At 37.9% G+C, this 16,295-nt stretch overlaps 1 protein-coding gene across 1 annotated transcript; it reads right to left on the bottom strand.

Annotated features, from left to right (window-relative positions):
• Positions 1-15,132: 15,132 nt before the first annotated feature.
• Positions 15,133-15,492, bottom strand: LOC145687551 (protein GVQW3-like). The gene has a single exon (XM_081761016.1). It carries the CDS (start codon positions 15,490-15,492, stop codon positions 15,133-15,135), a length of 360 nt encoding a protein of 119 aa, XP_081617142.1.
• Between the last annotated feature and the right edge of the window lie 803 nt (positions 15,493-16,295).

Raw genomic sequence — 16,295 nt, 5'->3', positions numbered from 1 at the left:
ACGGAAGAGAATATGAAGTTAGCCATAGATGCCGTCAAAAATGAGAAATGAGCTTCAGAGAAGTAAATAGACATTTTCAAATTCCAAGTACGTTATATGATAGATTACTGTGAATTCAGGGACAGAATTTAATCTCAAGCCTATGATGGGGTTCTTTCGAAATACATTTACACCACAAGAGGATCAGCAGTTATATGATCATGTGAAAACCCTGGATAACCAGCAGGAATTTCTTAAACTTGCTTATCAATTTGCAGAACACTTGAGGATTAATAATCATTTCAACAGACGAAAAGGTATGGCAGGTAAAGATTTTTATTATGACTTCATGAGAAGGCATTTTGATTTGAGTCTGAGAACCGCAGAATCTACAAGTTTACAAAGAGCTGTTGGTTTTAATCAAGAAGAAGTCGGTAGTTTTTTTTTTTTTCTAAACTCACCGAACTGATGGATAAGTTTTCGTTCCCTATTTCAAGAATTTTTAACTGTGATGAAACTGGGTTGTCCCTAGTGCATGTAAATCAACAGGAAGTAATGGTTGTGAAAGGAAAGAAGTAAGTCGGAAAATTGGTATCCGGTGAACAGGGACAGAATGTCACTGTCCTTCTGAATATAAACGCCGCTGGTGACATTTTTCCACCACCATTCTTCGTTTCTCCGACAGCGAGAATTGACTAAGAGCTGACAAAAGATGCTCCAGAAGGCAGTGTCTTTGATGCAAAGTTGAGTGGTTGGATTACAAAAGTTGGTTTTCTAAAATGGCTCACTTCTTTTGTTGAACGAGTGCACTCCTGTCAAGAGAACCCTGTGTTATTGATAGATGATGGTCATACTAGTCACAATGATTTGGAAGTTTTGTTATTTGCTCGTTCCAATCATATTCACATTCTTAGTCTACCCCCCACACAACACACAAACTGCAACCATTGGATAGAGCAATAATGAAACCGTTCAAGAATGCATGCAACGAAGCGTGCTCTGATTGGATGAGAACGTACAAGAACTTTAAAATAATCCTAAAAGACATTTCCGGATTAGTCAGAACAGCGCTGGTTAGAGTTTGTAGAATTGAATTAGCTCATTCAGCATTTGCCTGCACAGGGATCTATCTATTGAATAGAAACATTTTCACAGACTTAGATTTTGATCGGGATATGGCAGAAGCAGAAAATGATCCTCCACGCCAATCCCAATCCGCCAGCACACCACCAAGACATCATCATACTGAAGCAACACAGGCCGATGTAAATGTCTCAGATATCCCTTCAACGTCTGGGACTAGTACATCTCGTCAAATCTCTAGGTCTTGTCTGGGAGAAATATCTCCACTTCCAGGTGACAAATATAATATATATATATATATATATATATATATATATATATATATATATATATATATATTGAACGTGGGGAAACGACGTGGAGAACAGCGAAATTCTCACTTCAAGTCCCTATAAAACACACTAGAAGAAAGAAGGAGACGCGTGGCTACAACTGCTAAAAGTGGTATAACCTCAGCGGAAAAGCAGACTTAAAACGAAAACCTGACATGGAAAATAGCGAGTCTTTTTCATCGACAAAGAAGTCATTGTTTTCAAATCCTAAAGATGAAGAAAATACTGTATGTTTGGTTTGTGATAAAAATTTCCAGGAAGACTGAATTCAGTGCAACTTTTGCTATCGATGGGCCCACGAAAATTGTGTCGATTTTGGATGAGATTCTTTATTTTACAAGTGGGATGTGTGTAAGTAAGGTACAAACATGTAAGTAAGATGAAGTGCTCATGAAAATTAGAGTTGGTCATGGTGTCCGATATAGGCCTCAAATGTTCCAGGAAGTGCAAATTTAATGTTTCAGAAAAATGTATTACTACTCAGTTATTGTATGTTCTAAGTTCGTGGTGTAATGCAATTATTCAGCAAGGAATAAAGATTTCAGAAATGTATTACCAATTTATATTTCGCCAAGTAGTTACCAAATAATTGTAGCAAAGCTATCTATGACAATACTACCCGACTCTCCCATAATATAAAATACCCTCACATGAATTTGGACGCCCCCTTAATAAATTCCTGCGCACGCTACTGTAATTATGCAGCATTCAATTACGGCATATAATTTTATCATGGGACCACAACCGTGGATGCATCCTGGTGATTTTCTATCGTGTATATATTTCAAAGTTTGCAACTCTGCACCATCAAATTTCGTACTTTACTGTGTCTTGTTAGTAATTTTAACCACACAGGTACAATAGACACCTCCTTTGTCAGAAACAACCAATTCAACTAGCTTTGATACCTTGTTCAGCAAGATTCTTATTCTTGATGAGTTTTTCCTCCGGTTTTGATGTCTTTAGTTTTTTTTTTGGGGGGGGGGGGAGCTTGGGTTGTTCTTGGAGGATTCCGGATTTGCATTGACCGTATGTGTCTCGGATCAACAAGTTCTGGTAACAGACACTCAACGTAAAATTGTAGCTGTTTATCCATATTCTTCATCCAGAATTCATCATCCCTTGGGATATATTTGATTTTAACACTTTTCTATGTCCATAGAGAGAATATACAATACCTCCTCTGTGCATCATGGAGTTGTCCCTGCACTTGGTAGCATGCGCGCCGACTACGTGGGTGCTCCGGAGCTCCAGCACCCACAAGAGTGTTAGTTTGGACCAGGGTTTGAGCCCGTTTCTCTTCCGTGTTACCGACTGAACTAGGGCAGCCCCAACTTAAAGTACCGGTATATTTTACTTTATCACAGCACAGCCCTTTATGATAGTGTTCATAAAATATTTTAACTAAAAGGAAATCAACCAAAAAGTAGACCCTATTCAGAACCCCGGATAACACGTCCCGCCATCGATATGCATCTCCATAAATTTTGGAGAGTTGGCGCCGTTGCTTGGTAGTAGTAAATGTGGCTGGTGTTAAGTAGAATAGACTGTAGTGTGTATTACTGCAGTGTTACGTATAAAACTGTGTTGTCTGCAATTTTTTTGCATTTGAGTTAATTCGAAGTTTCCTTTCTTTTCTTTTCTTTTTCTTTCTTTCTTTTTTTTTGTAGGCCCTTGAAGTTCGAATTAAAAAGAGTGTACTTTATTATCTGTATTTTGTAGCAAGCAGCCCACATTATATAGGGTTATATATATTTGTGCAATTTCTTCGTTCGGCGGGAAATACTGACGTGAAATTTCATGTCTTTGAACGGAGAATTTGGGTTCACGAATCTGGTAACATCCAAGGTTATTGCTTCCGCAGTTGCCATCAGAGAGAATCGAAGCTCTTTGAAAAATTAGTTTTGTTTTAAGCTTGTCATTGGCAATTTTGTCTAAATACAAAAGAACCTGATTGGAAGAAACGAAAGCCACTATATGAAGAGAGCGACCAACATAAGAATAAATTATAGAATATATACAGGGTGAACCTGAAAGATATGCACAAACTCCGGGAAGTGATTCTTGACATCAAAAGAAGACAAAAACTTGCCTCTTGCATATTGTCGAATTCTGCGCCGTGTGAGAGTGACAAGGGTGCCAACTTGGAATCAGAACTCGAATCCTGACAATTGGAAAAGAACATAAAGATGTGCACATACTTCGGGAGATTTTTCGTGACATCAAAAGGATACAAAAAGTTCTCTTGCATGTTCTCGAATTCCACGTCGTGTACGAGTGACAGGGGTGCCAACTTGGAACCAAAGTCGAATCCTGACAATTGGAATGGAATAGAAAGATGTGCACAGCGTACACGACGCGAAATTCGACAACATGCAACATAACTTTTATTATTATTATTATTATTATTATTATTATTATTATTATTATTATTATTATTATTATTATTATTATTATTATTATTATTATTATTATTTTATTTATTTATTTATTTATTTATTTTTTGATGTTACGAATAACCTCCCGAAGTATGTGTACATCCTTCTGATACGTTCCAATTGTCAGGATTTGATTTTCGATTCCAAATTGGCGCCCCTATCACTCTTAAGCGACGCGGAATTCGAGAACATACAAGAAGATTGTTTGTCTTTTCTTTTTTTTTATGTCATGAATCACCTTTTGGAGTTTCTGCACATCTTTCAGGTTCATCATATGCAGATGGTGATCGGAAAAATGGAAACACCTGAACGAAATTGCAACTTACCAGATTAATATGGTGTCGGGCCACCTTTCGCCTTCAGAACAGCCTTGATGCGACGTGGGATGGAGGCATAGAGGTCGTGAATTGTAGCAAATGGAATTTTACACCATTTTTCGTGCAGGGCATCGGCCAGTTCTGTGAGAGAGGATGGAGGTGGAAATCGTCGCCGGAGTCGTGTTTCCAAGACGGACCACAGATATTCAATTATGTTGAGATCTGGGGATTGGGCGGGCCAGGGGAGGTGTTGAACTTCATCCCGATGTTCCTCAAACCAGGCTGCAACAACGCCAGTTGTGTGAATGGGTGCATTATCATCCTGGAAGATGGCGTCATTGTCCGGGAACAACATCCGGACCATAGGATACAAGTGGTCTCCTAAAATTGCGACATAATCGTTGGCAGTGATTCGTCCGCTAAGTGTGACCACAGGACCCAATGAAAACCATGATATGGCGGCCCACAGCATCATCGAGCCGCCGTCATGTTTCACAGTTGGGCGGCGACACTACAGATCATAAGCTTCTTTGAGCGTTCTCCACACATAAACACGGCCCGTGGTTGGGAATAGGGTGAACGATGACTCATCCGATCATATCACACGTTTTCAGTCCTCAACGGTCCAAGTTGCATGGTCGCGGCACCATTTGCGGTGTGCGAACGCGTTGTGGTCCCTGGTGAGCGGTTTGGCCCGTGCAACACGACCCCGTAAGTTCATGTCATGTAATTCACGGCGGACTGTGATTGTCGAAACAAGGTGTGGGAGGTGCTGATTGAGTTCCTCCGTCACTTGTTCCGCAGTGGCACGACGGTTCTGCGTGACAATGCGCTTTAATACCCGGCGTGACCTGTCACTCATGAATTTCTTCCGCCCACTGTTCCGCTCCCCCGATGTGGTTTTCCCGTGTGTTGTGTAGGCCGTCATCACCTTCGACACTGTCCCACGCGACACACCTAACATAGTAGCCACTGCCGTCACACTCACTCCACATAATCGCGCACCAACAATTTGCCCCCTTTGAAAATCTGAGAGGTCTCCCATTTTACATTACCTTCGTCTGCTGCAGCCACTGGACACTGCTGTTCCACTGCGCCTGACGTAGTATGGAGACCGACCTAACACACCACCACCAGCGGTTCGGCGCTGCGGGCGCCACGACACCACTGCCAACCCATACATCTGACGTGTTGCCAACTACAGGTGTTTCCGTTTTTCTGATCACCATCTGCAGTCTATATATTATTGGAATAGATTTATAGAATAAAAACTGTAAAAGAAATATATTATTAGCTCGTATACACACACAATATTATCTTTCCATGTTCTCTCGTCTTCATTGTTGCAGAATGAACAATTTTTCTTATTTTGGACTTGCTTCTGCGCTCATGTAAATACATTCCTACTTTCTTCCTCGGCTTCATGTTGGGGACTTCACTGAACTCTCGAAATGCACACGTCAAAAATTATCACAGCTGTTAACACAATACACAAAATCATGCTGTTTTTCTTTGCCAGCAGACGTCGCTTGTGTATCTTCCCTTGCGGACTATTTTATTGTACCCCTCCGAGTTCAACTGTGGGTGGGGCTTAGGGCCTGTCGAACTTTAAGCACAAGGTGTCGCTACAATGCAGAGAAATTTTAACCTATTACAAGGGTTTCGTTTTTCACGTACAGTATCAATATATCGAAAATTACTTTAGAAGTTATATTGGGAATATGAAGCGCAATCAACAATGCAGAATTCCTTTTTAACACGTTAGCCGCCAAGCCATTTTTCGGAGTATTTTGTACCCCACTACTTGTGCATCAGAAGTATGCACATGGCAGCCACAGTTTTCCATTAGCATGTAGTGTTTTGGAGATAATTATATGTAAAACAGGAACGTCATTTATGGGGGGCAGGAGGGAGCAATTGCCCCCCCCCCCCTCCAAGAGCTTGAGGAATACATATGATTCTCTACTAATATATTAGTACAAACCGTGAAAGTCTTATGTCGGTGGTGCTCTTGCCTCCCCAAGCGAAGTCTGAATGACGCCCCCTGATGTAAAAATGATTTTTTCCCCATCTTTATACCAAATTTACTCATTAAAAACGATAATTTTTAAATATTTGTTCTGAAGGATTTGTGCCGACATGTTTTGTGAAGAATATATATATATATATATATATATATATATATATATATATATATATATATATATATAAATTCGAGAGTTCTATCTTTAGTCGTAAATGAAAAATCTGTTCAAAACGGAAGGTCTGTACTGTGCGTTTTTCTGGAGGTGTGGAGTCCTCTTAACTTACCTTTGAAATTGAACACATGTGTTTTGAACCAAGTGTAATACGAAATATTTTTGAATTCCGTTTCGATTGAGTGTTGCTAAACAAGGTTTGTTTAGGTTAGTTTGTGATCAGGAAAATGGTTTCCAATGCTACTGTATTTATTTACATTGCAGTCAAGGTAAAGTGTAGACTAGTACCACAATCGGAATATCTAACGTAAGGCATTAATTAATCTGATTATAGCAAGACCTGTTTGTCGCAGGTTTAAATTTCGCCAAGGAACGTGAGCGTTATGTATTCTCATTTCACAATTAATTACTATCACCATATTGCGTCGTTTCCTTTGGCATAAGGAGCACAACTGTGAACTGTAGAACTCAAAACGTAACTATCTCAATAAATGAACAATTTAGGAGTAACTCAGACCACTTTATCATGAAGTTAAATATCCTTCCTCATTTATTTATTACTAGCTGAAATACTCATTCTTCGCACTGTGAGAATATGTGTATGGAAAATATTTGAATCCATCTCCCACTTAGAATACCTGTTAAAAATTAAAGCGTAATGATAGTAAGCTATAAGATACTTCACTTTTGGCAACACCCTACCCCCATTGGATACAAACTTCAACGAAAGTGACAAGAAAAAAAAAAAACAGCTTGACGTAGATAATATGTTCTAGAACAGTGCTATGTGCTATTCAACGTTTTTACTCACATAGCCCTAGGCATAGTTCGCCATCCAATTGTGTACCCCTGAAGCTGTTTAAAAGAAATTTAATCGAAATTAACTTATTAATTTTAACACACATGTTCTGGTGATTAAAACGGGAGTAAATAGAGACCCAACAAAAGGACGATCAGTGTGTCAATCAAAAACACTATTTACAGGGGAATAAAGTGTACATCTGAGAAAAAAAATACCATCGGTAATTTCAAAACATATGGGAGAATGGACACATACAGCTCTACTGAGGAGGACTTTTCCCTCATCCTTCATGATAATTCGTACACCGAGGACAATGTTAAAAATTCAAAAACCTAAAAGTATCTTTAGAACTAACCTGCTAATGAGATGACTGAGCTTGATTCCGGGACGCCAATTCTCGATTCTTGGTCGAATCTTCGAGACTGCGAGAACTAGAGCTGATTCTGGATTCAAGGAGTTTCTGTGCTTTGTTTTCATTGATGTTAATGCAGAAAAACCCTCTTCACACAAATATGTTGATGGAAATGGAAGAAGTTGTGAAATTGCGCTGTCAGTAATTTCATTGTGCTCTTTTCGAGCATAAATTCAAAAGTCACAAATTGACAAGTTATCGAATTTGATTTGCAGTGAACTGTCAACAAACGTTTCCAGTAGACCCCCAGAAGCAGCATTAAGTACCCCAGAAACATTTTCGCGTCCACATACTAATTGTCCACAAATAAGATCCATTGTGAATGACTAGATTCCTCCATGAAGGTTTAGTAACAGCGCACCTTATTGACTGACGTCACACGCCAATTCGAGTGACGCGGACTATAGGTGCGCTATCCCACACTGGGTGCTAAATTTAAACGAGACACATCTACTATTACTTCAAATTTGTTGCAGCTTGAATCACATTCAACACTTTTCTTTTTAACCACTCTACAATTTCTTTTTTGGAACATGATTTCGTAAGGATTTTTTCGTCTTTTATTGAGTATGTGCGGTCATTATCTATAACAATCACGGAATTTGGTGGTACATTCGGAAAGAGTATTTCTTGGAAATATTCATATTCTGCTGCTCAAATTCTTTGTGATAATCAGCTGTTTTTGTGCCGCGAAAAACGAGGTCAGCTCCAGAAATTTACCCACTCTCAGTCATGGTATGAATCACACTATTACTCCCCCCCTTTTTTTTTTCAGAGATGCCTTGACGCCTAAGGACAAACCCTCTCTCCAGCTTCACTGCCTGGTTTCGAAAATATGAATAAACGTTTAATAACATGATTTTTTTCACCAGTAGAAAGAGGTTTCCCTTCTTTCTTTGCTTCTTATAACAATGTGGGAATTTTTAGCCACTGTCTCCAAAAATAACACTATAGCAGTTAAACACAAAATTAACTACTAACAGCACTAATAATAACACAGATAACACAGAATAACTATAACAAGAAAATAACAAAATAAAACAAAACAGAAGAAATTTGCACAACAAAATTCACTGAACTATCACAGAACACAATGAATCAAAACTGTCATCCCGCTTCCGCCGACGTGGCAACAACTGAGCTCATGTTGCCAAACTTACCTTATCGTAAGAAGTTTAACTGATAAAGAATGAGTTTGCATACCTCTATTATTATTCTAACAGTCAGTCTTACTTTCTTCGTGTATCTACTGCAAAAGTAGCTCCATTTTAAAAAAGTTTTTCGATACACTAATATTTGAGTGAGAGTAAATCTGACAATCTTACTTGTGTCATGCTTCTGCTGTTGTTGTCGGCTACCGTTAGGGTTGCAAGCACTTATACTAATATGCTAGATGAACTTACCAGCTACGCTGGACACACGAACAATTATAAACTGCCGCGCAAGTCAACTCTGAAGTTTAATTTGTTTTTACCACAATCTTCAAAAACATTTTAAATTCTGTCACTAATTGAATTCACCAAAACTGTTTTTGGTCTTAAACCGGCTCGTTTTTCTACTAAAAAACGGTTCGGTTTTCTATTAAAATCGGCATCAGTTACAAACGCAACAGTTTTTAAATTCGAAAGAATTTTCTCTGAAAATCGGAATTTTCATAATCTTCCCAGTTTTTGAAAAAAATCTGTCGGTTCTTTTAAAAACCGTTATTTCTTTACGCACCAGTAGTATGGAATACCACACAGGATAGTGGGTGGTCCGGAACCCTCCCCCGCAAAAGTAGTTTTAGGCTTCATTTTTTACAAATTTATATTCCCCCACCGCTTCAATGACTTGTTCAAGCGAATTTAGTTTTGCTTAAATACTTTCAATAGAGAAAGAGCAAGCGCATTTAAATAGGTTCTACATCGTAAATAACAATAAAATACATAAAAAATACAGTGCACTGAAAATAAGAATAGCATAGGCTATTAACTTTGACAGTTTTAAAATTGGCTACCTATAACTTTGACAAAAATAATAATGCAGGAATAAAAAAAAAAAAAACCTTTTAGGGGTGTATAGCCCCGGATCGTCCTCCCTGGCCACACTACTGCTACAAAAGTTAACATAGTTTAAATTTTTGTTACCTTTCGTAAACCTTTCGTGATGAGGAGGGAATCTCATAATTTGTGGATGAAGTTAAGAAAACTCAGGGCATAAATAAATTTACAGAACAATCCGAATAAATTTTGAGATAAGACGAGAACTAATCCTTCGATAATTGACACGAGAAGTAAGTCTTCCATGATCGAGACGAGACGAGAAAACCTAATTTCTCGTCTCGTGAGCAACACTATTTGCACAAGTTGGAGATTGTCACTACTCATCTAGCGACCACGAAAACTATGAGTTCTACACTAATCTTAATGAGTTTGGACATTTTAATTTTCATCCCCACCATGTGGATGGGGCTAAGCTTAGACTTGAACAGCTTCGGGAGAGTTACTATTTATCTCAGTGACCCCTAAACTATGAATTCGACACTAATATCAATCGTTTTCGATTATTTTTACATATCAACCCACTACCAACTCGTAATATACTAAAAGCGCGACCTCCCACTAAAAAGGGAGTCAATACGTACGCCAGGAACTTTTTCTTACAGGGATGTTCAAAACAAAAGGGGGTGTATTCACAAAGCAATATATTCTGTAACTCAACTATTAGTGATAACTGGTTTAATGGTCTCTTCCCTTTCAACCTTCATTTTTCCTTTAAAAAAAAAAAAAAAAAGCTTAATTATTTCTCGGAAGGAACTGCGGCGCCCAAAAGAGAAGGATTAAGCATGTCTATTTTGTTGATTGTCTTGATCGAAACTCCGAAACAATGAAATCATGTGCTTTACAAAACCAGACATGAGCATGTGTTTACTTCATATTTTGAAAGGAAAGAAATTAGCAAACCTTTTTTTTTTTTTTTAATTGATGCAATAAACATACAACACTGATTGATGGAATTGGATTTGAAGAAAGAATTGGATTCCTTTTCTATCCAGGGGGGTGTGTAAAAAAAATTGAATGTTAGAAGGGTTTAGAATCTGAAGGGAATTCTCAAAAACGCTAAAATTCCTGGGCTGTCTGCTTATTTTTAAAAAATGTCAAATTTCAGCTTTCTAAGTTGAGCGGCTAGTGAGATACTTAATTTTTTTTGCAAAAATTCGGACTCCTCCCCACTCCTCCTTGGTATGCTATTATAATTAATGTGATATGATAACATCTTAATTGGGATTGGGGTCTAATATAAACCGAAAATCTTTTCATTCTGCTTTGCCGTTTGGTCATACATAAAATTGGATTACACACGCTATTAAGTTATTTTAAGTAAAGATATAAATAACTACATAAAGTGACTTGTGTTGTTCACTTCCCACTTGTTCTACGAATAGAGGCAACCGTAGGGTCTGTAACCTTGTTGTATGAGACTATATGCACATGTATAAAGGGACAATAGTCTTTCATCCTTTCTGACAGAAAAGTGCACTTTTTGCTACTGGCTACACTGGTTTGACGCGTTTGACGTATTTCCGTTTTATATTCTTCCTAGGGTGAAACAAAGATTAGACAGTCAACAATCAAACTTGGCAATACCGGAAACGATTGATTCATATCAGAGTATTTTTCAATCATTTTACATGCTGCCATTTCACCCCCCAAGGCACTAGTAGGGGCTGAAATTGGACTTAAAAGGAGTATCTTGCGAGCCAAAGTTGCATTTACTAAATAATAGGTAAGAAGTCATAATGTTTTGGATAAGCTATATAAGTAATGCACACGATGCATTTCTCCGCTGGTGCTAAGAAAGTGTATTAATATTGTAGTCTTACCCAGAAAAAGTCAGAGCGTTTTTTTTTTTCTTTTCTTTCTTTTTGTAAAAGCGAAATACTCAAATGATGCTGAACTTTGTTCTGTCTCTGCTATAAAAAATTGTATTCGAAATAGCAATATATACGAGCAACACATTTCCCCTAAAGAAAGTGTTAGAACAATGATTTTTCCCCTTCCTTCTACTACCATCGTTTAGATACAAATTGGCAAGTATAATGTAGAATTGCTAGAGGCAAACATGAAAAGAAAAAAAAATTGAACTTTTTTCTCTCCCGTGAGAACCATTGGCGATCGACCTGAGTGATATACGTACATATGAAGAAAGACAGAGAGAGGGAAAATATCGAGGGAAGATATGGAGCAAATAAAATAAAGAGGTTGAGATACATATATAGCTTTAATTTCAACATATAAGTCCTAATGATAGGAAGGAAACGCTCTCAGTCTCTGTCAATGTGTAGGCCATACTAATTCCTGATAACGAACATTCATGTTAATAGGTGTCGCTGAGTGCGCTGCCTGGCTATCTATCGTCAATAGTTGTCACTACCTTCCAACGATTGCATATTAAAAAACTGCATGAATTCAGTTCAATTGTTTCAATATGACAAGGGCCAAAAGTAACATTTCCAGTTTTCTCGAAATACACCCTTAGCCGTTTCTGAATCTTTGGGATGAGTTCTGGGTTTATGCAAACATGAATGTTATCAGTAGAAATCACAATGTACAGTTAGTCGTTTCTCTCAAGGAATATACCTACCTCGCTCATTCACTTCTACTGTGTAATTAGTAATTGCAGGACAAAAATTCATAAACCATTAAGGATGAATTCGAAGAAAAACAGAAAATAAAAATTAAACAAGTGAGTTTCGTTTCACAGTTTGAAAGTGAAATATCCAACCTTGTATGGCATCTCGAGACACTGAATCCTTAGCAGAAAATTGCTTCTCACTACCTATTACCGTGTTGGTTCTGTGGCGATAAACGTTGAAACTGGAAATTTCTATTGAACAGAACTTCAACGGACAAGATAAAGTACATTCTTGAGACTTTGAATCGATTTCAAAAACTTGCATCTTGATAGCCTTTACCGTTTATGCTCTATAGAAATTAGTATTGAGAACGCAAGTAATAGTAAATTTTAACCACTTTCGATTTTTGATAGTGTTGTAGATAATCTTGAAACATAATCGGTTGAAAAGAAGCGCTTCTCACTATCTCTTACCGCTTTTGTTCTATGGTAATAAACGTTGAAACCGACATTGAAACCGGAAAAATAGTAAATTTGATCCACTTTCGGTTTTGGTAGAGTTGTGAATAGGTATGATATGCTTTATTGAGACGCTAAATTTTTTGCAAGGAACCACTTCTCGCTATTTGTTACCATCTTTGTTCTATGGTGAGAAACGCTGAAACGGGAAATGGCTAATTTGAACTATTTCCATTTCGAATAGAAAGTTAACAGAAGAGACGGAACCTATTCTTTGGACACTGAACCAATTGCAAGAAAAACGGAAGACAAGGAAATCTCGATATAACTTACTCGTTTTTGTTCTGATACCGATTGACAGACGGACAGACAGGCGGACGAAGATGTTTTATAAGACTTCCGATACTTATGCACAGCATAGTTCGGAAACTGGAAATGGCCATATTCCTTTTGAAAATAATCTCTTCATTTGTGTATTTCTACAGTCATACGTTGGCACAATTTAACCTGCATTGTTTTAATTTAAACAGTGATGACATTTTATTTTATTTTGTCAAACACAACACAACAGGCTCTAGGCCCAATTATTGTGTTGTCTTTGACAATGAAATACATAATAATACAAAACAGTGATATATACAAATACTTAAAAGAAATACATATTACAAAATATACAATTTAAAAATACACATTTATATTGTCTTTAGCACATGTGCTCTTTATATGCCGTTTCCAAAAAATGCCTGTTTAATTGTTCTTTTGTACACACTTTCCGACGCGCTAAATATATCAATATTGAAATCTTTTTCAACCTCATTGTGGAAAGTGCTTATCCTCCATATAGGAGATTTCCGAAGGATATTTGTTCTTGCCTTTCTTTGATAAAACGTAGATGTGTTTCCTATCCTCGTTCTGGTTGATGGGACTTGGAAACAAAGCAACGAACGCAGCTCAATAGAGTCAATCTTATCATGCATTAATTTATATAAACATATAAGATTATTATATCTTCTTCTTTCGTATAAAGTGGGTAATTGATAATTTTCTAGTAACTCTCTGTAAGATTCAAGTTCTCGTAAAGCCCAGTTTTCCTGTACGTTAGCAGTCTTAGGATTTTTTTCTGTATTCCCTCAATCATATCACAGTATTTTTTGCATATTTGGTGTCCACACAACAGTAGCATATTCTAATTTTGACCGCTCGTACGCTGTTAATTATTATGACAAAAGGGTCTTCATTATATTTACATATGAACATTAATATTCGTGAAACCGCACGTTAGTTGGTGGGGGAAAATGTTAAATATCAAGATTAGAACTGTTAATTAAACACAATTTCGATATACAGCGTACAGCGGGCCCAAGGCTCGAGCGCAACTAGCAAAACATTGGCCTACCCTACAAACATTACAATTATGTTTTTATCAGAAGATAAGTAATTTGAAAGTTTTATTTGTGTGTGAGAATGGTTCGAAATTGAAAATGGCATCTTAACAATATACAAAAAAAAAAAAAAATGAAAATGAAAATATCTAAGAAATTAACTCTATCATATTTATTATAGTTGTAAAAGGAGCGTGCCTAAATATAGCAAAATTATGCAAATATCGCAATACATTAGTTGCTTAAATGAAACAGTATAATTTTAAACTGCATCATATGATTTTTTATGTTATATTATTTAGATTAGTACTTGGGGCATGATTGGCACTACATTTTCTTTCTTTCTTTCTTTCTTTCTTTCTTTCTTTTTATTCTTCTTTTTTGTTTCCACAGGTACCATTTATTGAACAAACGATTACAGTTTATTTTAGAGGTATTCCTCGGCAATAGCTATGCACCTTTGCCATCGTTCTGGAAGCTTCCTTATTTGTGTAGCAAACCATTCTTTGGGGGTCTCCCTCTGCCACTGGCGGACAAATGTATGGAGTTCGTCATTTGTGTTCAACTTTTTACCTCTCATGCCCTCTTTCATTTTGTTGAATAAAGCATAATAGCTAGAAGTCAGATCCGGCGAATATGGAGGATGCGACAGTACACTAAACCCTAGTTCATGCACTGTTGCAATTGTCTGGCGACTGGCATGTGGTTGTGCATTGTTGTGTTGGAGAAGAGCGCCACGGCCCCATTTTCCTTGTCGGCGTTGTTGGGTGCGTCGGCGGAGTCTATGCAGTGAACTGTAGTAGCTCTCACTGTCGATGGACGTATTGGAAGGAAGCCATTCCACCAGCACTATCCCTTTCTGATCCCAGAAAACGGTCGCCATTTGTTTCCGCACGAATAGTCCCTCCCGTGCCTTCTTGGGACGAGGGCTTTTAGAATGCCTCCACTCTATGGACTGCCGTTTCTTTTCTGGAGTCTCGTAGAGAAACCAAGTTTCGTCGACGGTGACCAGACGCTCAAAGAACTCGGTCGGATTTTCACTGTACTGTTGCATCAACTGCTGGCAAATCTCCATACGCTTTTGTTTCTGTGCAACGGTGAGGTCATGAGCACCCATTATGCACACACCTTGTGCAGCTTCAAATCCTCATGAATGATAGTGTAGAGAGAACCCCGTGATAGACCTGTTTCTTTCTCTAGTTCATCAAACGTGATTATCCTGTGTTCCATTCTCAAATCGTTGACTCGGGCGGCATTGCTTGGTCTGCGTGCAGTTGCAGGACGCCCAGTGCTTTTGTTTTTCACAGCACTGTCGTTGCCTTCTTTGTATTCGGATACCCAACGAAACACGGATCTGCGACTTGGTTCTGTGTCCCCACATACGGCTAATAATCTGTTGTGGATGTCTGAAGTATCCACTCTTTCCCTCAAGAGAAACCACACTGTCCACCGTTGCCCATGTGTGTCTGCTTCCATGCTGTCTTTTCGCTGTCCACCAGCGTCCTGGCACGTTGGAACAACTGCTTCTACAATGTGCTATCTACGGAAAGAAACAAAACCATTTAGTGAGGTTTGATAGTACCAGTGGCGTAACTAAAGCCTTAGGGGCCCTCCCGCAGACAGCATGGAGTGGGGTCCCTACCGTACTTCCCACTTTACGATTTGGTTGCCCCTGATGACTTGAAGCCTCCTCGCAATGCGGGGTCTGCGGGACCCTTATTTACGCCCCGGGATAGTATTATAGTCTATCTTAATGCACACATCAACAAACATTTCAAACTGCTACTTGGCACCAGTTATAGGGGGGAGTGCTAATCATTGTTGAACGAACTAAATATAAGATATGCCATTTGTTGAATGGTGCTACTTCACTTACATAAAGACTATCTTTAGTGAATCAACTAATTTGCATTTCGTTAAAAGAGGTGAGGATATAAATGCCTCATACTACTTATTCCTGTGCCCACATATGTTAAATTACCGTCACGAATACACAAACCTCTAAACAAATAAATAAACAAAAAATGTTAATGTTTAATATTAAAATGAAGTACAGTCATGAAATTGAAAGTCATACAATTTCCACATTGGAATTATTTGGGAAATATTTTCTAATTAGGCTAATTAAAAGAGTCCACTTGCATCTCTTGAAATTCAATTGCAATATATATTTTCTTAAAATATTACTTTTACAAAAAGCAGAGAGTATATATTTTGATTTGCCATCATAATTCAAGCCATTTGGAGAAATTGTAAATCCTTTCAAAAAAGTAAGATAT

Source organism: Thermobia domestica, chromosome 6, assembly GCF_964235325.1.
Source record: "Thermobia domestica chromosome 6, izTheDome1.hap1.1, whole genome shotgun sequence".
In the NCBI taxonomy this organism is placed as follows: Eukaryota; Metazoa; Arthropoda; class Insecta; order Zygentoma; family Lepismatidae; genus Thermobia; species Thermobia domestica.
The sequence above is the reverse complement of the archived record's forward strand: the minus strand, read 5'-3'. Positions and strand labels throughout refer to the sequence as shown.

Bases quoted from the DNA above. Each gene is read 5' to 3' on its own strand.
- LOC145687551 (XM_081761016.1), bottom strand. From the start codon at position 15,492: ATGGAAGCAGACACACATGGGCAACGGTGGACAGTGTGGTTTCTCTTG.